Source organism: Corvus cornix, chromosome 4 (genome assembly GCF_000738735.6).
Source record: "Corvus cornix cornix isolate S_Up_H32 chromosome 4, ASM73873v5, whole genome shotgun sequence".
Classification (NCBI taxonomy): domain Eukaryota; kingdom Metazoa; phylum Chordata; class Aves; order Passeriformes; family Corvidae; genus Corvus; species Corvus cornix.
The window spans coordinates 46,138,516-46,164,421 of NC_046334.1; the positions used below are offsets into that span (position 1 = coordinate 46,138,516).

General features: G+C 41.0%; 2 protein-coding genes across 17 annotated transcripts in view; one reads left to right on the forward strand and one right to left on the reverse strand.

The window, feature by feature from the left end:
* Positions 1–18,024, forward strand: part of LNX1 (ligand of numb-protein X 1) — a 153,006-nt gene extending 134,982 nt beyond the window's left edge. For all 11 annotated transcript variants that reach the window (XM_019287081.3, XM_019287080.3, XM_010401674.4 and 8 more), the window contains 5 exons: positions 1,198–1,335; positions 6,997–7,174; positions 9,108–9,336; positions 16,118–16,276; positions 17,310–18,024. In XM_019287081.3, coding sequence (XP_019142626.1) covers positions 1,198–1,335; positions 6,997–7,174; positions 9,108–9,336; positions 16,118–16,276; positions 17,310–17,445 — 840 coding nt within the window. In that variant the 3' untranslated portion in view covers positions 17,446–18,024. The remainder of the gene's footprint in view (positions 1–1,197; positions 1,336–6,996; positions 7,175–9,107; positions 9,337–16,117; positions 16,277–17,309) is intronic.
* Positions 18,025–18,885: 861 nt separating this feature from the next.
* Positions 18,886–25,906, reverse strand: part of FIP1L1 (factor interacting with PAPOLA and CPSF1) — a 38,956-nt gene continuing 31,935 nt past the window's right edge. For all 6 annotated transcript variants that reach the window (XM_039551033.1, XM_039551034.1, XM_039551038.1 and 3 more), the window contains 3 exons: positions 24,290–24,509; positions 19,927–20,064; positions 18,886–19,207 (listed from right to left, as the gene is read on the reverse strand). In XM_039551033.1, the coding sequence (XP_039406967.1) occupies positions 19,060–19,207; positions 19,927–20,064; positions 24,290–24,509 (506 nt within the window). In that variant the 3' untranslated portion in view covers positions 18,886–19,059. The remainder of the gene's footprint in view (positions 19,208–19,926; positions 20,065–24,289; positions 24,510–25,906) is intronic.

The following is a 25,906-nucleotide window of genomic DNA, read 5'->3' on the forward strand; positions in this document are numbered from 1 at the left end:
GGCTATAACCTGAGAGCAAGCAGGCAGGAGACCCTCTGCAGACTGGTCCTTAAGAGCCGCTCCTGCCTGGCACAACACCAAGGTCTTTAGGCTAGAGAGAAGGAGATCAGAGGATTAATTTTTATGTCTTCTGAGCATGCTTCTATAGCGTTGAGGTTATTTCTACACTATTCTTCTTTTCAGTTCAGTATATTGGTTTATGGCAGACATCTATGATTTATCCAGGTAAACCCCACTCCCTCTCAGCTTTATCTTTGTATCACTGTTGTCTTAAACAGATTCATATGAGCCTCACTGAGGGGCAAATGAAGCCATTTGCTTCTAGGGAAACAATACAGATTCAATAAGACAGAAAAAAAATCACCTGTACACAGAATTACCACTAATATCAGGCACACACAGAGCACCTTAAAAATAGTGAGCCAATGTTACCTCAGTAGAAGCATTGCAGCATCTCTCAGGCACACAAGTATTTTGACTGCATTGTGCAAAAAGGCCTAGAAGTGCTTTGAGTTTGGATTAATTGCTTTTGAAGCTACTCTTCCTAGAGTGAGAGTTTGAGTTACTTTCCCATCCTAAACTCTATTGCTCTGTGTCCTTGCTTATGCCCACCCTCTTTATCTGTGCTCTGCTGCAGTAGGATTCTATTTCATGAAATAAAATCCCTTTTCTCCCTTTCTTTAAGCTTCCTTACATTTGTCATGCTCAGCATGCAAGTGGACTTAATTACATTGTTTATAACCTACTTTCACCAGGCAAGGCATAAGCACATGGTTTCAGGGTTAATTGTATCTTTTTCAGCTTTCCCATCCATTGGGCACCACCAGCTCTGGTATTCTGTCTGTCTCTGCCATGGCAGGCAAATTACTGCTTTGCAGTGGTATACACAGGTGTAGGTGAGAGCTGATCGCCACTCACTGTGGTGGATCACTGCTTCCAGTCAAATTTGGGGCAGGTAGAAAGGATTTTTTAGAGTTAACACCAAATTTTCGAAAGAAGTATTAAGTAGCTGGCAGTAAACTTTTATAAACTTTATTGACCTGAACTGGTGCTACTGTTTTATGTTGTAGCAACCTCATTAATGGGAAAGCCGACCAATGTTTAAGCGGTACCCACATCTCACAGACTCTCTGGGGCTGAGGTGCAGGGGTTTGTTGCACTGGGGCAGTAGGATTCACACTGTACCTCCTCCCACAGGCCAGCGAGAAGCAGGTTCACTTCGTCGTGTCGCGGCAGACCAGGCAGCAGACCCCCGACCTCTTGCAGGAGACGGGCTGGAGTTACAGTGCTGGCAGCTCCCAGCCTTGTTCCGCCGAGAGAAACAACCCCAGCAAGGTGAGGGCACTTGTGTGGTTTCTCTGCAATCCATGGGACAGGGGAATGGGAGAGCTGCTAGTGTTTTCATGTCTCAGGGTGTTATCTCTGGTTTCCGTCAACAGAAGTAGCATGTCTTACTTGGCAATGGAAACACAAAAGCTGTGCTGCTCATTAGTTATCCCCTGGTTCTGCCCAGACTCCACCTGGGGTGGGGAGGGAAAGAGAAGGCAGTGGGCAGTGGTGGGGCAGGTGCTTATGTGCACACAGTATCCTGGCCACGGCCACAGATCTGACCAGCAGTGCGAGCCAGCACAGGACAATGCGCTCCAACAGAAAGAAAAAGTTTTTTCTTAAGTTTCTCCATATGTAGCATAGTCTTCAGACAAAACACTGGCCTGAAAGTTTCCCATAAGCTACTTGAAAATTACAGTAACTATTAGGCTGTTGGTCATTTATTAAAATGCCCATGCCCTGACCCAGCTGTCAGTTTGGTGGCACACAGCAGCTCTGGTCACCCTGGCTGCTGTGAGCATGAGGACTTTCTGTGGAGCTTTGGACTGAAAGCATATTTGTTGTGCTCTAGCAGCACCTGGAGCTTGCATGGTGTGGGGTCTATAAGGGCTGGCAGTGTGCAGCATGGCTGGACCCAACCCCGGCACACAGCACAGAGCAGCCATCTTGCCCGGATAGGGCTGTGGTTACCAAACTGTGCCCCAGCTGCCCCTGGGTACCTGGTCACAGCGTGTGTTTAGTGCATTTAGACTTGTAATATTCTCTCTGCATAAGGCAGAGAGACGCTAATACTCAAACATATGAGGTATTAGTAGGAACCAATGCAGCTAGAGTTTTGAAAATATGTTTTCTAAGTTTACTCTGTGTTATTCTTTGCATTTTAGACAGAGCAAGGCATGTCCTTGAAGGAACTGAATTTTTTTACTTCACTAAATTAAAAGTCACATGCCTGGCTAATTTACATTAATCACCCTTAATGTCACCACTTATGCAAATCCATGCAAGTTTGACCCTGGCCACCAGTGCCAGGGGTGCATCAGGGAGGTGTACAGGGCAGGGCTTAAGTTCATTATGCTTGATGGGTAGCCAGTTGTGTCCTTAAAAGGACCTCTGGACCAAATATTGGATGCACAGCTGTCAGCCAGGAGGTAACTCTAGCTCTGGATTTCACAAATTTTCAAATATACCCATTTTTGCAGGTCTTTTAAAACTACATTATTCAGTGTTTTTATGTGTTAAAAAATACTAGTATATATTTACCTATTTTTAGTTTTCCTTTTCCACAAAGTCACAATCACAGCTCCTGTTAGGTGGGATCAGATCAGCAGGAGTTAAAGCAGAGTCAATGTTCAGTAGCTACTACCAAGTAGCAAGTAGTGCCCAACTAATCATGCATCTGAAAAGGCATTACTTTTTAATGAAGCAATGATTTCCTTAGGAAGATATGTGGAGGACAGCAATTAGCTTGTGCTGCTACTGTATGCTTCCTAGGGAAGATCCAAGCACTTGCTAACTCTACCGTGTTGGTCTGCGTAATTAACTGGTACCACATGGGAACACGAAATGTTTGTCTCTCTCTGGCCTGAGATCCTCATTTTCTCTTTGTGTACCAAGAGGTGTTGGATGGCAGTTCTTGGTAAGACCAACAACATTTTGCGTAGCTGTGAGATTGAAGGCACAATGTTGGCTTTGTAACAGTCCTTTAAAGACTAATGAGTAAGTGCTGTAAAGACTAATGAATCATCTCTTGTTGGATAGGCCATAGCTTTTAGGGGGATTTCCAGTTTGCCACAAGAGATGACTACTACATAAGCACATGAGTGGGTGTGCTGCTGTGGGCTTCTGTCCAGTGCCACCATTTGGGCACTTTCCAGGGAAGATCGCAGCCAAAAAAAGAAAATTTCCTACCTCCCTTTAGCTTTGTGTGTACATAGTGGAGGGCTTCTATCAGAGAAAATGCTCTGGCAAGAGATCAGCAGATCAGTACAGCCGGTAGACACAATGAGCTTCATGCACTGTGGACTTTTGGACATTACTAGAGTGTTAGTTGCCCTTTTATAGGGCATGGCTGTGTCAGTTCAAATATTTCATGCTATTTTGCTGAAGGTTTAACTGAACATAATTTGCAATTCAAGATCTTTAAACTGGCTTTGGAAGACTTAAAAAATGTTATTTATTTTAAATAGATATTAGTGCAGGAGTGATGCTTGCAAGCCTAGGGTTTGTACAGTGTCCTAATGCAGCACATGCTCCTGCCCAAAACCAAGGTAATGCTTGTTGGCTGGACCTCACTGTCAGGGGAGTCACCTACGTGAGTGTGGTTTGATGAGTCTGCTACCTACTGCTGTTGGTGGGATTGCTTTATTATGTGTGATTAGAGGATTGCTAGCTGCCCTGAATTCCGGTTAATTTTAAGGTGTTTTTTGTCCCCTGAGCTTACTGTAGGAGGTGATATTAGAAGGTCAGGAATGCTCTCTTTGAGGGAAACTGCTCTCACTGTATACATGGGCTGAAATCAGTTCTCCACCCTTGGCTGTATTCGGCACCAAGAATAAACTCTAGCTTCTAGCAGCCGTCTAGCTTGTGCAGTGGCTCAGGAACCACTTTGGGCCAAGCTGTTGGCCTCATGACAGCCAACCTCCATCTGTATGGCATGAGGAGGCGCCTCTCAGGCCAGTGGCAACCAGCCATGTGGCCCACAAGGCTCTGGATAAGAGGAGGATGATCTCTTGGGACCATGTCCTTCTCTGGTGGTAGTGATGCCAGGTGTATGGTGTGCCAAGAGATTGGTCCTGCACAGGGTCTCATGGATCTGTTTTCCCCTGTACAGAGATAGGGGAAGCACAGCCCAAACTGTTCTGGCTGCTGCGTAGACTCAGAAAAGAGATGTCACAAACACTTTCTTGTGCAGCTGAGGTTGCGAAGCCATGCTGTAATGGATAAACAGGCCCGATTCAATTCCTTTGAAGTCAGTGGGAGCTTTGCCATTCATTAAATAGCACTTGTTTTTAATTGAAACTGTTTTCTTACTTCTTTCAAATGAATTGTCTACTACTTAAAGCAAAGAAAATGTTGCTGGAGCAGGCAATGTTTCCTGACCATACAAACAGGTTAACCTTCAGGTGAAGTACATTTTCCAAACAGACACAGCAATGGTTTTTGCCTGCACGTGTTATGGCTTTGATGTTGTGATAATCTGCTGTAAATATTTATTTTCCAGTGAATATACAGAAAAGGAGGAAAAAACAAAAAGAGGAGGAGATGAACTGTTATGTTTTTTTTCTCCTGACCTCGAAGGTCACTTCAAAATGACAGAGAAGGACAATTGTTTAGAAGAGAATGCATTGAAATGCAGTCCCTGATAAACTCTGCCTTTTAACTGGTTTACTTGCTATCGATTATACCTCCAAGCAAGTTCTACGTGTGTTTACTAAAAAAGGCTTTACTTTCCTTTCATCACTGCCATCATCTCAGTCAAGTCACCCCAAATCCTTTCTGTCTGCAGCCATGCAAAAAATGACATGGGAAAGAGTAGCTTCAAAGGAAAATTGGTCTTTTGTGGCTGAGCATACAAGTACTAGTACTTTTATAATTCTTCGTTGAAATGTAGCAGGACAATTTGTTCCCAAGCACTACTTTGAAATCTTTCTCTCTGTGCTTATTCCTCAAAAAGTAGTGATAAAATTATTGCTGTAATGGTTTTGTTGTGTGAAACTGGATGTACGCTGCATAAGTAACAGGACTGGTCTCTTACTCAGAGCCACAAATAGAATACCAATTTCATGTTTTGTTACGAAATTTTGGACTGCAATTTTGTGAAAATTAGTAGTGCCCCTATCCCACATGTTTCAGGAAGTGGCCTTTTCCTAATGGAAAGCCATTCCTTTCCAAGGGAAAAAGGATATTTTTGCAAAACATGGATGAAACGTTAAATTTAATTTGCATGAAGATAGAACTACTATGTTTAAAATATTTACACCTTAATGACAAAGGTGAAAGGTTAAAATTATCTGGATCAGAACCTAAAGTTTATCTGGAAGACAACATTTTCTGAAGGTTTTAAAACCTTCAGAAATTTTTAGGTTTGTTTGCAAGCCCTAAGCCCAATTACTCTGACATAGTGCCTGTGTTCTGCATGGACCACATCTAATATGTCCAAACAACTGTGTTAGTTTGGGTTTGCTCCCAGAGACTGAGAGATCTCCTCTTTCCACTGAGCTCTTTGCCTTTTTGTTTCTGGAGCTCTGTGGCAGCCACTGTTCATCTGCTCAAGCACGTAGAAATCCTCTGCTAAGCTTCTAGAAGGTCCTGTTTTGTTGTTAACATCGCATCATTGAAATCTTGATGTGGAGTTTGTTCCACCAAACATACCTTTAAAAAAAAACAGAAATCAAAGACATAGTCTGCCCTACTCCCATAAAAAAATTCTTGCTGTAATCTTCCTTTGTCCATCCTTGTCATTCAGGGAGATGTTGTGGATTCATCTGCTCCACTTTCTGTGCTGCTGGCCCAGGAACCAATGTAAAATGCCTTTGTGAGATGTCAGATCTCTAAGAAGAGATTAATGTGGCTTTAAATGAGTTTCATGGATTATTTTTGCATATTATGAATGTGAGGTCACATTTGTGAATGAGAATGGTTTTTTTAAATACACATTTGAAATGTATTTAGAAGCGTGCTATTATATATGAGCCTAAAACGGATGATGCTGCTCCTGCAAGAGGGGCTGGGACTGTCAGGAGAACTGCTTATGAAATACTCAAGGAAAGAAAAACAACTAACATTTAAATCCAGACTTTATTGCCTTTCAAGCTCTTCTGTAAGAACTGAGTGCATGGTAAACATGACATTCAATTCACAGGTTTTGTTGGAGCTTGCACTGCAGTGGTTCTCCATCCTGAGGGCACCTGTGGGTTTGTTTCACCCTCACTCATGCACTAGTTATTGCATGACCAGCTGCGTGTATTTAACTTTTCCTGTTTAGGGGTGGAAATATAGGGATGTCTGTCCCGAAGTGACCCTTCAAACACAAGCACTAAGAGCACCCTGGAAAAACTGCTAGCTCTTCACTGTAAATGTCCTTCTCTTTCACTGAACAGAAACACTTATTCTTCAAGTGTATTTCCACCCATAACTTACATAGAAACACAGATACCTGGAAGATCAAATGAAGTATGTCTCTTCTAATATGTCCCCAATAGTTTAATTCCTCAAACCCAAGAGGAATTTAGTTACTTCTCACTAACTGTACAGATCATGCTCAGACTGCAAGCAGCCAGATAAGAAGCACAACCTGATAGCCAAAGATATGATGGCCACTAGTGACACTAATATCAAGAGCTTTTTTTTTTCTTTTTAAATCAAATTCCTTATTTACATTTCAAGGACCTAATTCTATCAGTCTTAGCACTAAAACAACTCTGGTTTTGGTGGAAGAAATGCCTGATTTTAACTATTAAAGCCCAGTTTTCTTGGTGGTAGCTCTGACTGCAGATACGTAAGCCCCCGAGGGAGTCCTGCCTGCCATCAGGCCAAGTGCAGCAGGTGGCTGGGAAGTGCCTTAGTATTACTTCCATGAATATTTGTTTTGATAGGAAATGCCAAAGGTGTCAGAGAGGTCGCTATGCCTACAAACTGCATTTGTTGTTGCTATTTTCTCCATCACAGAGCACCCTTCACACTGTCACCTGTCATGAGAAGGTGGTGGCTGTCCGGAAAGATCACACAGAATCACTGGGAATGACTGTGGCAGGCGGAGCATCTAACCGGGAATGGGATTTGCCTATCTATGTGATAAGTGTGGAACCTGGAGGAGTTATCAGCAGAGACAGCAGGATAAAAACAGGTAAAAGAGGGGGATTTTGAAAGTTTGCTTTAAATCAAAGGCTTCTTTTGAAATCAGGGTTAATGAAAGAGCTTCAGACTCTGACATCTTCAGCAATCCTATAGATTTTGGGATATGTCAGATTAGAGGGTCTCAAGTCAGCTACCAGAAAAGGCAAAATATGCATCAGTAATCATCTCTGTGAAACAGGATGTAGGAATATTCTGGTAAAAAAAAAAGATAAATAGCTTTTCACAGGAAAATTAGCTTGCACCACCATCTCCTAACTCCTGATACATTCATTGTGCAACCTTCATGCATTTTTAAAGTAATTTTTTGTGCTTATTTGTCATTGCATTCATAAATTTGAATGTAATATACAGGAGCAGAATTCCTATTATATAAGAAGACACATTAGCGCCTTGTGGCTTAACATCATGTCTGGAAACTTTGGCTTCCTAACCCCATTTAGCTGTTGATATAACCGAGTGATAAAGCTTATAGTTTCTCCCCTTATGCATGAATAAGCTTTTAGAGCAAGATGAGGAACATATTTTATCAGTTGGTTTTGTGGGAATAGCTGAGCAGCAGAGGAAAGATGATACTGTCAGGTTTCAGGATGTTATATCTCCAAGAGCCAAGTTCCTCAGTAGCCTACATCCAGCAATGACACAGCTTGCTTGCCCTTCATCCCCTATGTTTTCCTTTAGTCCAGTCACTGCATGGAAGCTGAAGGGAAATCCTGAGTTTGAGGGAAGTGAAGGCACCCAAAAATGGGGCAGAATAGCTGCAACCCACGAGCCCCACAACCCAAGGTCCCACGAGCCTGGGTCTCGGTACCTCGCATTGGCACCCATGGGAACCACCCCTTTGTGTCTGTTCAACAAAACCCATGTGAGAACATGACAACAGGAGCAAAACAGTAGGTTTCCTCTTTCCTCCTGCTGGGAAATGACTGCCTCTCAGTGGGATATGCTTTCCAAAAAGTATTCATCATGAGGCAGCATGGAAAATTCAGCCTATTTAATTTGATAAAATTAGAAACAAATGAATATGTGATGTTATAATAGCACCATAGGCCTCTGATTTAGAGCAGGCTGTTGTCCTTCTTGTTGGGGGCAGACCACAAGAAGACTTTAATGTTCATATTGCAGTGCCTGGACTGCCAGTGATACATCCCTGCCTGGAGAAGCATCCAGGCCAAGCACAGAGGGCACCAAGGGAAGCCCTGGTGTGAGAGCCTGCTGTGAAGGGTAGCAGAGCACTTGGCACTGTGACTGCTTGCATGACATTAGTGATGTTTTTATTGTTCTTCCTGTAGTGATTGAGGCCATCTTTGCATTTTTGTCTGAAGCTGCTGTGCCTATATTATAAATAAGGCATACAGAAAGATGGTTTGGCTTGCAGCCATTCAAACAGGCATTAATACAAAAATAATAACACATTATTCCACAAAGGAAACTAGGAAGAGCTGGTTGGAGTCCTTAGCAGTCCTCAGCTAAGGGAGAGCTGGGAGAAAAACATCTTTGAGCTGTCAGGTTTCAAGCTTAGCTTGAGTAAAAATGTTGTTAGCTGGAAGTGGACTCCAGAGACCCGGACCAGGTTAGGGTTAGTACCGGACCAGTACGAGGCACCGGTACCAAAGCTTGTTGGTGCAGCAGGACCCCAGCTGTTTGTTCAGCTCCAGATGCAGGACATGACATAGAAAGAAACCAGGACAAGTCCTCTGTCCAGCCATGCAATATTTCTGTGTACAGGAATCTAGACCCTTCCCTCATGCCTGTGGCATGTTTACTAGCATATGCTTCACATCCACGTTAAATGATAGGATTAACAAAAAGCCTTGTCAGACAGCCACTTCTTGGCCATGGCTTTGACTCACTTGGTTGCGGAGGTGCAGAAGAGATCCTGGAAATGCTTGCAGGGTTTTTATCATCCGTTTTATTGGTCTCAGGTGACATCCTCCTGAACGTGAATGGCATTGATCTGACGGGAGTCAGCCGGAGTGAGGCTGTTGCCCTGCTGAAGAACACTAACTCCTCAGTGGTGCTCAAGGCCCTGGAGATGAGAGCATGTGAAGTCCATGAGGAGCAGGGTCACCTGCCACCGCCTGAGGACACACAGGTGACCTCCGAGAGCAGCGAGTGGTCACCGTCCTGGGTTATGTGGCTGGGGCTGCCACGGTAAGTCCACCGCGGGGGGAGGATTGCAACCTCTTGCTGAGGGGGAGTGGGAGGAAAGATTGTATTTTCTGGCAATTCTTTCTTTTGGCTTGATTCATTGCGCTGACATCTTAATTAAATCCAGGCTCTGTCACTGACTTGACTCTAAATACCTCCCTTTTGTAAATGGGTACGTGTACATGGCAAAATAGACATGCAGCTCCCCTTGCAAGGGAGGATGGGATACTGAATTGTTTCAATCTTGAAAACATATCTGGCACTTAGGGAGTGAAAGAAAAATCTTGCAGGGATACAGGAGCTTGCTGAACTGGAGTCTAAGCTCGACCACCCCGCAGAAGGCAGAGAGAGATACCCCTCCTGCAACACTCAAGCTGCACAGCCCTTGTCCTTAGCCAAATCCAGCTGAATTGTTTGACTTTACCCAGATGTTGCAAAGTTCGTGCAGTTGGCCAGTATCTCCAAATCACCTCTTTTAACCCCACCCCCGCCTGAAAGAAGTCCATTTGTCATACACAGGAAGCAGCTGTGCTGTCATTTCAGCAAGGATAATAACAGCCACATCGCATGTCGCTAAGCTCTCGGTGTGCACGGTGTAATACCTACAGCTTCTGCAATGTTCCATAAAGTATGAGATGACACATTGTGAATCTGTGAATATGCAAAGCTGGGATCACAGAGTTGAAACTGATATTCAGTTTTAAGGAACGAAGAATTTCGCTTTTAAGTTCCTCTTGACTGTACTCCTAACTCTCACAGCAGTTCAGTGTCTCTCTTTCACAGGAGGGCAGGACAAGATGGCCTGCAGAACAGGTGGGCTTTTCCCTAGGCACAGTTTCAGGACTCCTCTTCATTTCCTACTCTTGCATAACAGGTTTCCTTCTCTCTAGCTGGAGCCATTTTCAGCTCATTCACCTTGCAGCAAGGTCTGCTGTGAGGGCCAGATGTTTTTTGGGGCTTGGTCTAATGCTAATAACTGTATAATGTGCTGAAGCACTGCAAGAGCAGAAGGCAGGCTGTGTGTCTGTCACCCATAGGCAAAATGTTCCTCCTCCAGTGGAGAGGACTACATCTTTATGCCTGTGAAAGAAAAGCAGAAAAAAGAAAATGCAGTAAATGGATGCTCCTCAACTTGCTACCCCAGGCAATGGTAAATTTTCCTCACTCAGTCTCTCTGAAGACAGGCAGGCACAGGGTGGTCCTCATTCCTGCTAACTTCTGCACTCCTGAGCTTGACCGCCAGCATGGTGAAGGTACCGGAGCATGAGTAATGCTCTCAGTAAAGAGACAGCAACAGACTAGAGGCCCTATAGATACTGCAATCTGCAGTGATGAGTCTTGCCTTCTATCACCATCCATTGCTGGATGGACTATAACAGTTGCACCCCGCCTATGCCACCTTCACTGGGCTGTGTAGAAAACCTGAGCTGCCTGGTCATCATCTCCTACTCACAGCTGCCTGAAGTTCCCACTACCTTAGCATAGTAGGGGAGATGGAGGACAGAGCTTCACAGTACTGCAGGCTTGCACACAGAGTTCACATCAGTCAGTTCTGCTTTGCAGTTTGGCAAAAAAAAGGGTTTTCCCATTTTAGAAACAGTTTCTGAGCTCTCTTTAGCCTTCTTCCTCTGAAGGCTGCATGTGTGAAGGCATTCCAATGCTTTTGGTCTGAAGGAAAATCAGCCCCAGTGTCAGCAAGGCTGAAGACAAGAGTTCATTGTAACTCTATCCCCAGCTGCGAGGCTGTGCACAGAGCACAGCATGGCCCTTCTTCAAAGAGACATGGGGACATTGGTATGCTGAGGGGGGACACTGCTCTGAACATCAGACTAGCGCCTGGGATAGGCACCAACGCACATGCCATGTGACAATAACAAAGGTGCTCTGTGTTCTTATTAGCAGCTGATTGGCTGAGTAGGGGCACAAGAGGATCAGGTTTGAGATTGCTCACTAGGTATTAGCAGACCCTTCAATCTTCTCCAGCATGAGTGTGCTCACCCACTTATTGTTCTGATTCTCCAGGGCCCACATCAGATGTCTGAAAGTCCTTCAACAGCTTCTCTCACTAGGATGTGTATCATGTTAACTCATTGTGCTCCACGTTGTGCATTTAACCTTTCTCTATCTGACTTTCAGTTTGCTTTAGGCAAGGATCACATCTCACTAGATCCCAAGATATTGTCAGCAGTTTCATTACATTTTCCAGGCTGTTGGAGAAAATTATACTCTGTCTAAATGGATGTCTGACAGGTCCATCTTGGAAAAAGTGCCTGATGTGCAGTTATGGGGCAAAATGTTGAAGAATCACCTACTTTAATTAAAACAATTGACTAGAGGGACTGCTCCAAGATATGTGAGTCTAAGAATGTTTGGTACAGCTAACAGAAAAGTAGAACTGTCAAAATCATGCAAAGTACTTGGGAAGATGGGCAGGAAAGGGTACACCTATGTAAGCCAAATCTAACAAATAGAAAAGGCAGTAAAACTGGTAGGCCAGGAACACGCATGGTTTTAAAAAGAGGAGGCAGAGGGTAGTAGGTTATTTTTATTCTTTTGAGAAGGGAAAGATGTGGCTCTTGATAAGCCTTGGCAGTGCAGTGTGTGTATGTGTTCACAGCAAGCAAGGGGGGGGGTTCAGAGGCAGCTTGACCTTACAACTTAAGAGTCAGATGTTCAGGCTCAGGAAACTGAGGGGACGGGAAGGTCTTCCCTTCTTTGTTCCAAATCCATGAAATTTTCAGAAAAATCCTGTGAATGGTCTCATAAAATTTGCTGAGTTGAACTTACAGCATGTCTATAGACTTCTGTCCATGACCAATGAAGTCAAAAACAGGCTAACATTAATAATAGTTACATGATTTAAAGTAGCTTACTGTAAATGCCTGATTTTCCATACTAGAACGGAACTCTCCCCTTTCCCAGGGACTGCATGCATATTACAGAAATGAGTACAGACAAGAGACACAAATATTGAGAGTTAGGGAATTATATTGTTTTTCTGGATGACGTTGGTAGCAGCAGAATCAGACAAGTTATCTGATCTCTTGCACTAAAGCTCAAAGGCTTGGAAAAGCCATCTTGCTGATTTAACATTTGTGGATCTCACTTAAATTTTGGTCCTTTTCTTGTGAGATCTTAGAATTGGGTTTTCTCACTTTTGTATGGCTTAATAATACATAAACAGCTCCTCTGTTCTTTCTGTAGTACGATCCAATATGTGGTGGTTATAAAATACGTGCACATGTGCATCTGACATCTGTCAAAACTTGGCCTGCGTGCAAGCAGAGGGGCTGCGGGCTGGGCGGTGAGAGGAAACAGTGATGCAGAACCTTAAGCATTCTCGCCCGCAGACTTATTTCAGGGTAGCTAATTTAATTGTTTGTTGTTTAGGAAGACAGAACTCCTTTATTGGTAGAGGGACATGTTGTTGTGAAGTATGAGCAAAGGAAATAACAGGGAACAGCTGGCAGAAAGCATTTCCCCAGCTCTGTGATGATGCTTCTAGCTTGTTTTCCTGCTCTCCTTTCTTTGCTCTCCTCACATTTTCTTTCCTCAGCTAGTACGTAAAATACTTCTTAGATCATCCTGTCATAACATTTACAAACAGTACTTCACACAAGTGCTTTTGTTCATCTGTAAAGTGAGATGAGAGATGAGGTGGCCAAAGTCATTCTGCAAATCTGGGGTAGAACAAGACGTAAACCATGAAATTAGGACAAAAACACCCCCAAAGTAACTCAGTCTGGGCTGTAGGACTCTGGTGGAAGCAATTCTCAAATATTCCTTACTCTGCTGCCATTTGTGTACTGTAATGGGGCGGGAGGAGGGAGTTATGCTTTTCATAGCTGTTATTGCCGAAGTCCTCCTGCAGCTGGGCTGGTTTTCACTCCTAGAGCATAAGGATGTTTGTGCTTCATGAAAATCAGCAGGGAATTGTACATTTAACTACTTGAAGACAGGCACTTTTAAATTCCTCAGGCATCGGTAACTGGTGCTTGGCTGTAGTATTTCTTAGGATAGGACCCTGTCAGTAGATACTCTATATCCCGAAATCTTGCATCTGAGGCAGGTTCACACATAAATTATTCCTTATCCTCATCTTCTGGAGTATTTAGAGATAAAGGCAGAAGACTGTGAGCTGCTCTTTTCCAAGGCAGGAGATGGTTCTCCTTAGACTGGTTGCAGTTTAGTGGGTTAGGGTAGTTTGACTGGGTCAAAACACCCAGACTGGGGCTTTCATTACCACAAATACAATCTACTCAAACTAAGCACCTTTGTATGATTTTATTTTTTCTTTGTGGTACTTTCTAGCTTGTCTTTATGATTAAACAGCCCTAAAAGAACAGACTCCCTCTGGGCTGCTCTTTGCTTAGGCAGAGCAGGCATCTCTGCTTAGGCACTGAACTGTTTGGAGCAAGCAGTAGCTGTGTTATGCACAGCTCAGCTTTGCCTGCCAGCATCCTTTGCACAGTTCTGACAGCGCTGACAAACAGGTGATGGACGATGCACTGCCATGCTTATACCTCTACCCCATAGAATGAAGATAAGCAAACATCGAGTTAAAGGCATAAACACATCCTAGACACTCCTATTCTTTCAGGAGTCAGTCTCTAGCTATGGCTGTTGTGATGGGTTAGACCTGCCTGCACCAACACCCACAGCAGGATGAGAGAAAAGAGAAAGAGCAAGTACACTGATGGGTCAAAAGACAGGGAAATCACTCACTCATTACTGTCGTGGCCAAAACAGACTTGGCTTTCAGAACTTAAAACATTTAATTACCAATTTGGGTATTGGGAACCAAAGAAGAGAAATTTGTAAACACTTTGGGAAATCCCCTTTCCTCCCCTTTTTACAAACTGAGCATCACACCAGCACCTCTTCTCCTGACGTCCATGTCTCCACTGCCTCATCACCACAGCAGGTTACACCCAGTCCCTTTGGTGAGGCAAAAGGCAGCACAGGGGCTTAGAGTCATGACAGAGTGGCTTCTCGCTGCTGTTCCTTGGTTCCCATGTATTTTCTCTGCTCTGGCAGAGAGAACAATCCTAATGCTATTATGCTGTGTCCATTTTACTTAAATTCATCATACACTTTGACAGCAAATATGTATTTATGCCTTCTGGACTGATGGAGACCATGCGACTAATAACCTTATAGATGGCATGTACAGAATGCACATAAGCCATGTTTGGCTTCACTGTCTTTTCTCCTCCTGCTTGTCTTCTGCTTTTCTATGGCATTAGGATTTACCTGATTACCTTTCAATTTCAGGAATGTGCTCCTTAAGACAGTGAGTGTAGCACTGGGCAGCAGAGACTTCTGTCCCAAAATCAACACAGAATTATAGCACCAATGGCTGAATCCTGGCATTGCCTGGTCGTGACCTTGACAAGTACCATTACACATAGAGGGTTTAAGTGATTTTGCACATTGAAGGAGTCCATAGACAGTAAAGTAATAATGCCTGGCTGCTGAGGAAAAAGCAAATGTCACCTGTTTCTTACATTAGCAACCAGTGAATTCTTGTGCAAATATTACATACCTACCATCCTGGCAGCAGGTGAATATTTGTAGGCCCTGGGGGACTAATCTAGTATTACTGCTGTGAAAGACAGCAAATGCACTATTTGACAAACACAATTTTTAAAACACTAGGCATATCAGTCTTTAAGATAAAGGCTATTTATCTTCCTATGGAAGTGTCAGGTACTTCTTAGAAACCTAGAAAGTCTCTGAATAGAGCTTGTAACAGTTGCCTGCTGTAGGTCAGCCTATATTTTAAGATTTGGAGTAGCAAATGTATTTTCAGTCATTCAGTAATTTCAATCATTCCTGGGTACACCACTAACGATAAGTGGGTTAAGTACTATGGACAGATTTCTATCACTCACTCTGTAACACATGGAATTAATTTGGTTTAAAAAAAAGGAAACAGAAATTAATGAACTCAGAGCAACAGGCAACATTTAAGAGTCTAATAACATTATTCTTGTTTTCCCCTATTCCTAGTTTTGGAACCTAAGCTTTGACCAAGCATAACCTACAGTATCATAAAAAACATTCAAAAGACAAATGGAGAGAAATGCAGATTTCAGTTCTCTTACTATAAAATCTTGTGTTAACCATTATAGTGAGGACAAGCTATCTTCTTGAGAGCAGACTCAGTACTCCAAAGCAGTGACTCACATGATAAGTTTCTCTCATCTTCCATGCTGTGACTTATCAGGTTACTCAACAAGAAAAGCTCAGGATCCCAAATTCCACCAATACCTGTCTTTGTGCCATCATTTTTGTAATTCATTCCATTATCCTTAAAATTATTTCACTTTGATGTGCCCCACGGTAGTAAATGCCTGAGCACTTTGACATAATTAATCACATACAGGCTCATTGGAAGATAAGCAAGTCACTGGGCTGTACAAGGTAGATGAAATAGTTTTTTGAATTGCTGATTTACAAACATTAAATCCAGACTCAAGTGCTTTTTTCCATCACACCATCTAGAGCATTTGCATAGATTTCTACCCTATAAAAAAACTTATTTAATACTTAAGCCCAAGATTACCTACTAATTTTACTTTTGGGACAACTGGTTATCTTGTTATAACAGGAAAGCAGTACTACAGAAACAGAAGTGTAGGTGCTTAATACAGTGGAACTATGGCACTATTTTAACTCTTAAAAACACTCTGTGGGTGCATGAAAAGGCAGATTCAATATTAATGGTTCATCAGAATCTGAAATTAACTATAAGACATTTAATTAAACTGGTTTATTTCAGGTATTTGTACAGCTGCAAAGAAATTGTATTACGAAGAAATACATCTGGAAGTCTTGGCTTCAGCATCGTAGGAGGTTATGAAGAACATACTGGGAACAAACCATTCTTTATCAAATCCATTGTTGGGGGAACACCAGCATATAATGATGGCAGAATTAGGTAATGATAACTATCTAAAAAAAGTAGCATTTAATTAAGTTTTTCTTCGGGCTGACTTATAGTGGTTTTTAAAAAACATGTTTTCATTAAGACGGGCAGGGACGGGGGAAGGACTCATTGATACAGAAATAACTCTGGGAGATCTGGAAGCAGGACATAAGTATCCTGAAGTTTAACAGATCTGCCTTTATAGGAGAATGTTTTCAGATGTCTAGCAATCCACTAGTATGTAAGTTAAAAGATGAGTCAATTTGGTCTCCGGGGTGGTACAAAGCATGCCAGCACAGAGGTTTTCCACATACCTAGTTCTAAACACCCCAACCAAACATCTTCCCTGCAAACACCAATAAAATTGAAGAGAGTAAATGTACAGTCATGGCACAAACTTACATCAATTAACAAGGATTAAAAGGTAAATTTGTTCAGAACACAGATCATTCTAGTATCTAAAGAGGGCCTACAAGAAAGCTGGAAAGGGACTTTTTACAAGGGTATGTAGTGCTAGGACAAGGGAAGATGGCTTTAAACTGAAAGGCAGTAGGTTTAGACCAGATATTAAAAAGAAATTATTTAACGTGAAGGTGGTGAGGCACTGGAACAGGCTACCCAGAGAAGTTGTGGATGGCTCCTCCTTATTCAAGGACAGGTTGGTTGGGGCTTTGAGCAACCTGGTCTAGTAGAAGGTGTCCCTGCCCAGAGCAAGGGGGTTGGAACTGGATTGTCTTTGAAGTCCCTTCAGCCAAAGCCCTTCTATGATTCTGTTAAGATGATTCTTCAGAATGAACATCAGAAGACCTGTATCATGTTTTCTTTCAAATATGTCTAATTAATTACAAATTTGTAAGAAATTCAATCAAGTCAAGTATTTTCACCTGCTTTATTCCCTTATTCATGAACAGTAGTTAGTCAGAGAAGGAATCACAATACTAATTTCTACCCCTTCCCCCCAGTTGAAGGATGTGCTTTGGCATTTGAAAACATTTAAGGTAAGAAGTCACCTTGTTTAATTGTTGTCTTGCACTTGTTTTTTCAGATGCGGTGACATCCTCCTTGCTGTCAATGGCAGGAACACGTCAGGGATGATGCATGCCTGCTTGGCAAGGATGCTCAAAGAACTAAAAGGAAAAATTACTCTCACAATTGTGTCCTGGCCCGGCACTTTTTTATAAAACAAGTCTTCATGGAGAGTATGACAAGTATCTTAACATGGAAACAAAAGTAAAAAAAAAAAGGAACATCAGTCTTTGCTTTTTTGGGGGGGGTCAAGTATGTATTTATAAAGAAAATGTTTGTGAAATTTCAACCTGCATGTCAAGAAAAGTCAAGTTTAGGCAAAGCAGTGACACCTGTCAGAAAATCACTTCAGAGTGATCCAAGCTACAGACTTAAGCCCTTCCTTCCCTGTGTTCTTAAGGGGTTTTTGTTGTTTTTTTTATACATATCTATATATCTATTTAATGCATTATAATAATAATGAAATTTAAGGAGCAACAGCTTCTGCTCACCCACTTTATTTTGATTTACAAAAAGAAAACCTTGAATAACTTATGGAAATATTTCTTGCAATTTTTCTAGTTGCAATAATCAGGTGAAGGTTTTTATCCAACACAGCACTTTGATTACGTGTACCTTCTCATGGTCAGCATGAAGCTGGTATTTTCAAGACTTTCAAGTACTGTTTGTTAGTCTGTAAAACTGTGAATGAAATTTCTAAAATAATTAAAAATAATTGTAACTGTGTACTTGTACAGATGTTATTTTCATCCAAAACCAAATTACCTCATTTCCCTGGTTTGTTTTGATTAATACTATTAAATCTGGGATTTTTATATAGAATATTACTTTTAAGGAAATACACTGCACCCTGCTAATGCCATCAAGTAAATCTTCTGAATAGCAGTACAATTTTTGTGGGACTGCCTTATCAATCACACTTGATACAGTTCTGCATGAAGTAAACCTGAAAGTGATGATGGTCTTATATGTCTCTTAAAATAGTCCTTTGTCTTTCTGCAAATTACTCGTGTTCCACAGTCTTGTTTTTATCTCACAAGCTTGCAGTGGGAAGAGGATATGTTTGTTAATCTTTATCATGTTAAGGACAGCTGTTCCCCTAGAACAAAGACTAAAATGAACTCTCTCTTAAGCCACTGAAAAGCAGCAGGGACGATTATCCAGCTTAATTCATCCTTATGCACCCACACAAACCAGACATAATTACCAAGTGTATCATCATCACACTCAGTGTTCCATTCAACTAAGAACAATCGGCACCTTTCCCACTTTCCCCAATTTTTTTTTGCTTCACATTATTACAAGGCTTTTGAAGAGCCTCCAGTTCCTGTCTACCCCTGTAGTAAAGGATGACCTTTCCAAACATGACTCCAAAAGCTAAGCTAAACCCACACTGTTCCAGATGTTGGGTATATAATAAAATGAATGCACACTGTTCTAAAGTCAGTAAAAGAATGACCTTCCCGTTGGCTTATGAAAAAAGGAGACAATTTAATACAAAGAATTTAAGCCCTACTTATATTGTAAGAGCATAAGCCTCTAGCTTTAAGTTGTTTTTTCACTGTTTCTTAAAAGACAAAGTCAGTCCAAGAATCTTAACATGAAAAATTCGTTCTTTTATTTTCAAAAAAAACCAAAGTAACCTTTGATTTCAAACTAACAGAACAAGATTAAGAGCAAATTATTATAATTCCCAGAAAAATAACAAGATTTATAGTAATCTATTTCTGGCACTAATATATATGCAAGTAGGCAAAAATCACACAAGCCTATTCCACAGGGGCAGCTTCAGTGTTTTCCTGTTCAGGAGCAGGTTCACCACTGGCTTCTTTTCCTTCTTTGCTTCTTTTGGACTTCTTGTGTTTGTGCCTTCTGTGGCTATCCCCTTCTTCACTGTCGTGACGACGTCTGCTGTTACTAAATAGAGAGAAAACATGCCTCAAACACTTGACACTTCAGGCCCTATTTAATTACAAAGTACCAAAAAAACCAGCTTCTGCATTCATATTTGAAAACCGGCATCTGCTCCCAACTCAAGAGTATTTGGATGTCAGCACATAACTGAATTTTTCCTGGAATGGAATATACATCTACCCATCCTGTACTTTTTGTGGGGAAAATGGAATGATTTTTCACATTTGTAACCCATATTCTAATAATACTTTTAACCTGCTGGCATTCCTTAATAATTTGACATTCTTGCTGACCCTATTTTCTGGACTTAACTTCTCTTTCTACCTTAAAATGGATCATGTAGAACAATTTCTATCAAGTGACCATAAGGGTTATTTTACTTACTGAGAATGGCTGTTGAGTTCTTCTGTTCATGCTGCTGAATGTCAGCTTCATTCCACCTTTTTCTGACTCACCATTTTTACCCTTCTTTCCCCAAAGTCCTAATTTCTGTTCACATACTGACAGTCACACACATCACTCAGTACGAGGTTACCCAGGGTCAGTATTGCTTTTTATCTGTCCATGTTTTATATGACAACAGACTTGTTCCAAGTAGCACATTCAAGTGTTTACAATCTTTCCACGAAACTCCTGTTTGTTTGGGGTTCTTTTAAAAGTTGGTTTTTTTTTTTTTAACTGGGCAAGTCTTTCGTATCCTATTAAAAAAAGAGAACTCAAACCTTCGAGATGACTTGTGTCGAGTCTCTTCTTTCTCTCTGTGTCTCCTGTCTCTGTGTCTGTCTTCCTTCTCTCTACTTGTCCTATGGCGGTCGTAGCCCCTCTCTGCATAGTCTCTGTATCTGTAGCGTTCTTCATCACTGATTCAGAAAGAAGAGATTGTCAGGACAGTGAGACCAAGGAGCATAATGATAACAAGCTAAATGACAAGAAAATCTTAATATTGCTTCTGGGTGTCTAAATGAGTTCCAGTGCTTAAAGGACAATAAAGTTCTTCATTATACACTAGACTTGTGCAGTTAATGCAATTTTGAAAGGAAATTGTTCATTAAAAATGAAAGAAAAAAGAATACAACAGTGTCCCATTAAGTTTATACAGGAGTTATCAGGCTGTTAGCTTGAACCTGTATCTAACTGTGAAGGCAGTACAACCCTACATAAACTTCAGTAATGTTTTTGGATCAGTGTTTGATACATTCAACACTTATCAGCACACTTTTTGACTATTATACAATTTGGGTAAATTAAAATAAGATTTTGGTAGTTATCTACTTCCTTACACCTGCTTCAAGAAAAGGAAAAGCTAAATACAAAGAGTAAAATATACTAAATGTTTTGGGTTCCTTTTGAAATTAACTTTTCTCCAGTACTAGTGCTGTCTCTACTTCCACTTCTCTCTTGGATTACCATGAAATGCTGCCCTGCCACAATGATGGTAAAAACCCCTAAATATCACAGGTTAGACAAGAATTCAAAGGCTTTACTTAAAACATATTTTTATATTTTGACTTGATGAAAAGGGCAGTTCTAAGAGTTTACTGAAATCTGGAAAAAAAAAAAAGATGAGAACACTATCCATTGTTAGCCAACACGACTCAAATGCTACATTAGCATAGCTTAGAAAGGCATGATCACATGATCATTTCATCATTCCTTTACTAAGAAAATCCTATCCAGCATCATTTAACAGTGCAACATCAATACAAATAAACTTAGTGTAATTATTTATGTATCACATGAAGTCTTGTGTAACCCTAGTTTGGGAGATCCCCACCAAGTCCTAAAGAAAGGCACAATGTAACCGGGCCTTCTAAAGAAGTAAAATCAGTAACGATTTAGATACCGCTGGCCTAACAAAAGGCAAGTGTTTCTGTCTTTGCCAACATTTCCATGAAAGAAAGTATCTTCCTGAGGACCCTGGCAGCAGCAGAACAGATCACACAAGGAGAACAGCTCAAGCCTGAAGAGATTTCTCATGTCCTGGAGCAGTGAGAACTGAGATCAAACTCATTTTATCTGCCACGACCTGGATCCTCTGGCCATTTCCCAAGTGAGGATTTTACATTAATGACTATTACAGCTATGCATGAAAACTCAGCGTGAGAAGGGGGAACACCTGAAGCAACAGCACCAGTCTTTTTATGAAACTCTGTATGATTACATCATTAAGCAAATGTCAGAAATTAGTAATTTAAGACACTGTAGAGGAGCATTAACCACTCCATAGAAAATTCTGCTTTTCTAAGGGACACAAAAAATATTCACACATCAAAACCAGGAAAACTACAGCTACAACTACAGGACTCAAAATTATGATTTGCCATGGAGTAATACACCTGCATTGATTTTACAATGCATTCATAACCACAGATCTGAGAGTAAGCTGACTGAATCCTGCAAAGCACATTTGTGATCAAATGGCACAAAAACTAACTGAGGTTGGAAGGCATGAGTGGAAGCCATCAGGACCAAACCCCAGCTAAAGCAGGGCCATCAGGACCACCAGCTGACCAGCACCATGTCCAGACAGCTTCAGGATATGTCCAAGGATGGAGTCTCCCCAGCCTCTCTGTGCAACTATAGTTTTCTCCCACATCTGATATTGCTTCCCAAAACTAATATTTTGATGATCAGTATCTAATTAAAAAGTTAAAATTTGAATGTCTAACTTCTGATAAGCTTGCCATGAGAAATTAGATGGCTACTTGTAGACTTCTGGCTTGGTTTCAAAGATGAGATACAAAGCCCTTAATGATAACTCACACTGTGCATTTGTTCTGTTACCCAGTTATTGTAAAACACTCTAGAAAAGGTTAAAAACATTACTGATACTCCCTTTTAAACCTTATTTTGGCAAACTACTAAAGAACCATGACAGCTTCTTAAGTGTGTCTGATGAAAATAAACAACTTCTCTAAGTAAAGCAAAAAACAGTTTGCCAAGACCAGTGTGTTGGGAGCTTTCAGGAACACTCTAACGCTGCTTCATGTTTTTGACCTTTATCACACATTGGTTGTGGAGTCTCATTCAGTTTGTTGACCACCAGGACACCAAATCCTGTAAAGCTACAATCCAGCCAGACCCCCATCTGCTCTTCTGTCTGAGATTATTAAGTTCTAGGACCTTAGAAACACAGTTGCTGGGGTGTGTTTTGTTGTTTTTTTTGGGTTTTTTTAATTTTTCAAATTGCTGAGCAAGAACCACAAAACAGTAACATATCAATCAAATTCCAAAGTCTACATGTTTAGTGGTAACTAACTGACTTGAAACTATCAAAACAAAACAAAACAAACCCCCAGTCCTTGCAGAGGGGAAACAGTCCAAAAATAATGGCATCTTCTCAAGGGGGCAGAGTGAGATACATTGTAAAAATGCACACCTTTCTCTGAGGATAGCAGGGTAAAAGCAGAACAGAACATAAAGACAGCTGAAAGCTCATTTTTAAACCACTTTTTGGTTATAATAGAATAAAAAGAATCCTATTTTCTCATAATTTTAAGAAATGCTGTAGCAAAACCACAGGCTATTTATCTGGAAAACAACTGCTAAAACCATTGAAAACCATAATTTCTGAGCAGTAAAATGCTAACTACAAACCCCAGCAAAGTACCACTTTATCAAAGTTTAAACAAAGGGAATATAAATAAAAGCTATAAATCTGTGCAGTCTCTAAAATAGTTCACGTTCTCTTCCTCACAGCTCGATTCATTTTATTTTCATAAGTGGACAGAATTGAAAATAAACCTTCTTAAGACATACTATGTCTGCATGTTCCTTCTTAAGCCCCTCCCACCTCTTCTGTGATTCCCAAACCAACTTATCCTAGTTAAGGGCCTCCCATTTTCTTACACAGCCATGTGGCAACAGCTTTGCTACAGATGGCGGATAATTTAGTCACATAAAAAAGTCGAGGCCTGCTCTTCCCCCTCCTTTACAGATAACTCTGGCAGCAGCACAGAGATTTCTTGAGGCCTGGAAGCTATTAAGGCTCATTTCAAGCACCCTTGAATGACCAGAGTTCTTTCTGACCTTCAATCAAGGTGTCTGAGAAACAGATGTTTAGATAGGTCTTCAGTTCTCAGAAACTGACCCTGGAATGAAGCACATGCACAGAGGACAGGACATCACCGCACCGACGTACATGGAAAATCCCCCATCTTGCACCCAGTTTGGGTCTTCAGCTAACAATCATCACGCAAAAATGTCATCTCTCAACCACAGCAACGTTGACTCTCGGTGCTCTCATTCCCCTCAGCGTAAAACCATTAGTAAAAGCAATCTGCCTAATAGCTAACACATATATTCTGCAAAAATTGCAACTTAACAACGAACACTGAGAAAAGCATCAGGTATTTACCCCAAAAAGCTTAGTAAATAACGAGCAGAGGAAATTTAGCAAAATCTGGCAAACCAATAGACCGCTGTTCTATGGAGCCATAGTGATCTCAACATTAAATGCTTTTGTACTTGAGCACATGGACCACAGAACCACAGAATGTTGCACCATTTTTTAAAAAGCAATTAGAGTTGAAAGCTGAATAAAGTTATCTGACATGATCTTCATCATCTACGTGAAAATGAAAAAAAAGTTCTTGACCTTGAAATAACAGTTTTAAAAAAGAGAGGAGAGATTATTATCCAGCCCTTTTTAACAACCATATTAACCATTTTAGCAGGTAGTAACACCATTAATTAAGGTCAAATGTTGCAACACATTGCTCTTAGTACCGAATAGGCAACTAAAATTTATTTGGTACTTCTACAGATATTTCTGTAGATTTTTTCTAGACCTACTGATGTCAAAAAGAGATGGGTATTTCAGTCATTCTCAAGACTTAAATCACCTTTAACCTGTAAAGCATTATGACCAGTTTGGATGTATACTATCCTTTTTTTCTGCTTCTGCTTTACATGTAGAAATTTAGAATTACAGCTTCCAAGAGAAAAAGGTGAAGGTGAGTCAGCCACACTGTCCAGCTCTTTGGAATATACAGCAGAACACTAAATTTGCATGTTGAAGTACACTGTTTAACAGAGACAAGGGTTTTGAGCAGAGTTACAGCACGTTTAAGACATTTCACTGACCTGTTGAACGCACTTGAAGACGGACTGTGATCTCGGTCCCTTTCCCTGTCTCTGGTACGGTCTCGATCTCTGTCTCGATCCCGGTCGCGATCCCGATCTCGGGATCTCTCTCTCTCACGTTCCCTATCCTTCTCTCTTCGTGCATAGTAATCCCACTGTTTGCTGGTGTCCAGAAGACTAGACCACGAGGGTGCAGAACCCGCAGGGTGTGGAAAGGTGACTGAAGAAAGAGATGTAGGTATTAGAAAGAAGAAAAACAAATATCATATGGACACTTATGCATGAAAACACATTTGTCAGTTTCCTCCAATGACATTTTTCAATCTTCCCCTTTCACATAAGAGTTAATTCCAAGAAAACACTGCATTTTTTCCATGATGATTATAAAAGCTTCTGGCACTCATTTACAGACTTCTTATGAGGATGTACAAAACCAGGGTATGTACCCCAAAGACTGTCTATACACTTCCAGAGGGAAAAAAAAATTGCTCAAAGAATCGGATTCTATGTGGCCAAATGGCTTGATTTCGGGGGAACAACAAAACAGAAACAACTGGAAAACAAAACTGCCTTTGAAACTCAGGTGCTCCAAAAATACAGTTCAGAAAAAGAAGGGCACTTCCAACCTTACATTTAAATGCTATTATTTTAATCTCTTGTACTTTAAAATAATTCTATTTAAAATATAATGTTAGCTATGAAGTTCTCATTCACTAATTCATATTCTATACTGTGCTTTGCCATACTTTTCTGATGTAAAAGAAGCTTTAGAAATAAATTCAATCTGGGGAGAAGAAATAACGCTCCCACTTGTAAGATAACTCCCACTTTGTAAGATAACATTTATGAATACTCAGCACAACCACTAATAACACTAAAATGTAACAGTTTAAGAAAATAAAACATAGTCTTAATCTAGAACTGACATGTTAAGATGTTAAGAAGGAAGTCTCAACACTGTCTCACAACCTTTTTTAGATAGCTACCAATGGGGAGAAGGAACGTGCTTCTCCACTGCTTTTTGCCAACTTTGACGTAATACAGAACTACTACTTTTAACGCCCCAATTGTTCTGTCTTGCCCTCCCTCGCCAGAAGTCCCATGAACACATCCTGTAAAGGAAAAACAAGGGCTGAGTATTTAGCTGGAAACAGCACTCTCTAGTGGACTTACAGTACTGAGGACTTCTCCCTTTCTGCTTATCTGCCTTGCTAGCTTTCCTAACTTTCAATAAATCGTTTGTTTTGAGCTCCACTTCATCATCTATAATACGAGAACAATATTTACTTGACTTCATGGTGTCACAAACAGATTAACAGTACAAGTAACATAATTATCCACTGAACAATGTAAAGTGTGTTACTGGTGCTGTATTTAATACTGTTGAGTTATAAAACCAGTGGCTTCTGCTGACAGCTATGTTCAGACTGCCTTGCCTGTAATGTCTGGGGTATGCCTGCCCCAGAAAGCTTTGGCAGAAGCTTAAGAGAGCAGTTTGCCAAGCTTCCAGAGGAAGAATACAAAAGACTTTTAGAGCAGGCAGTGGAGCAGGAAAAAACACTTCATTGTTAAAATACATTTGCAATGAAAAGTATTATAATTCCTTTATAAAGCATT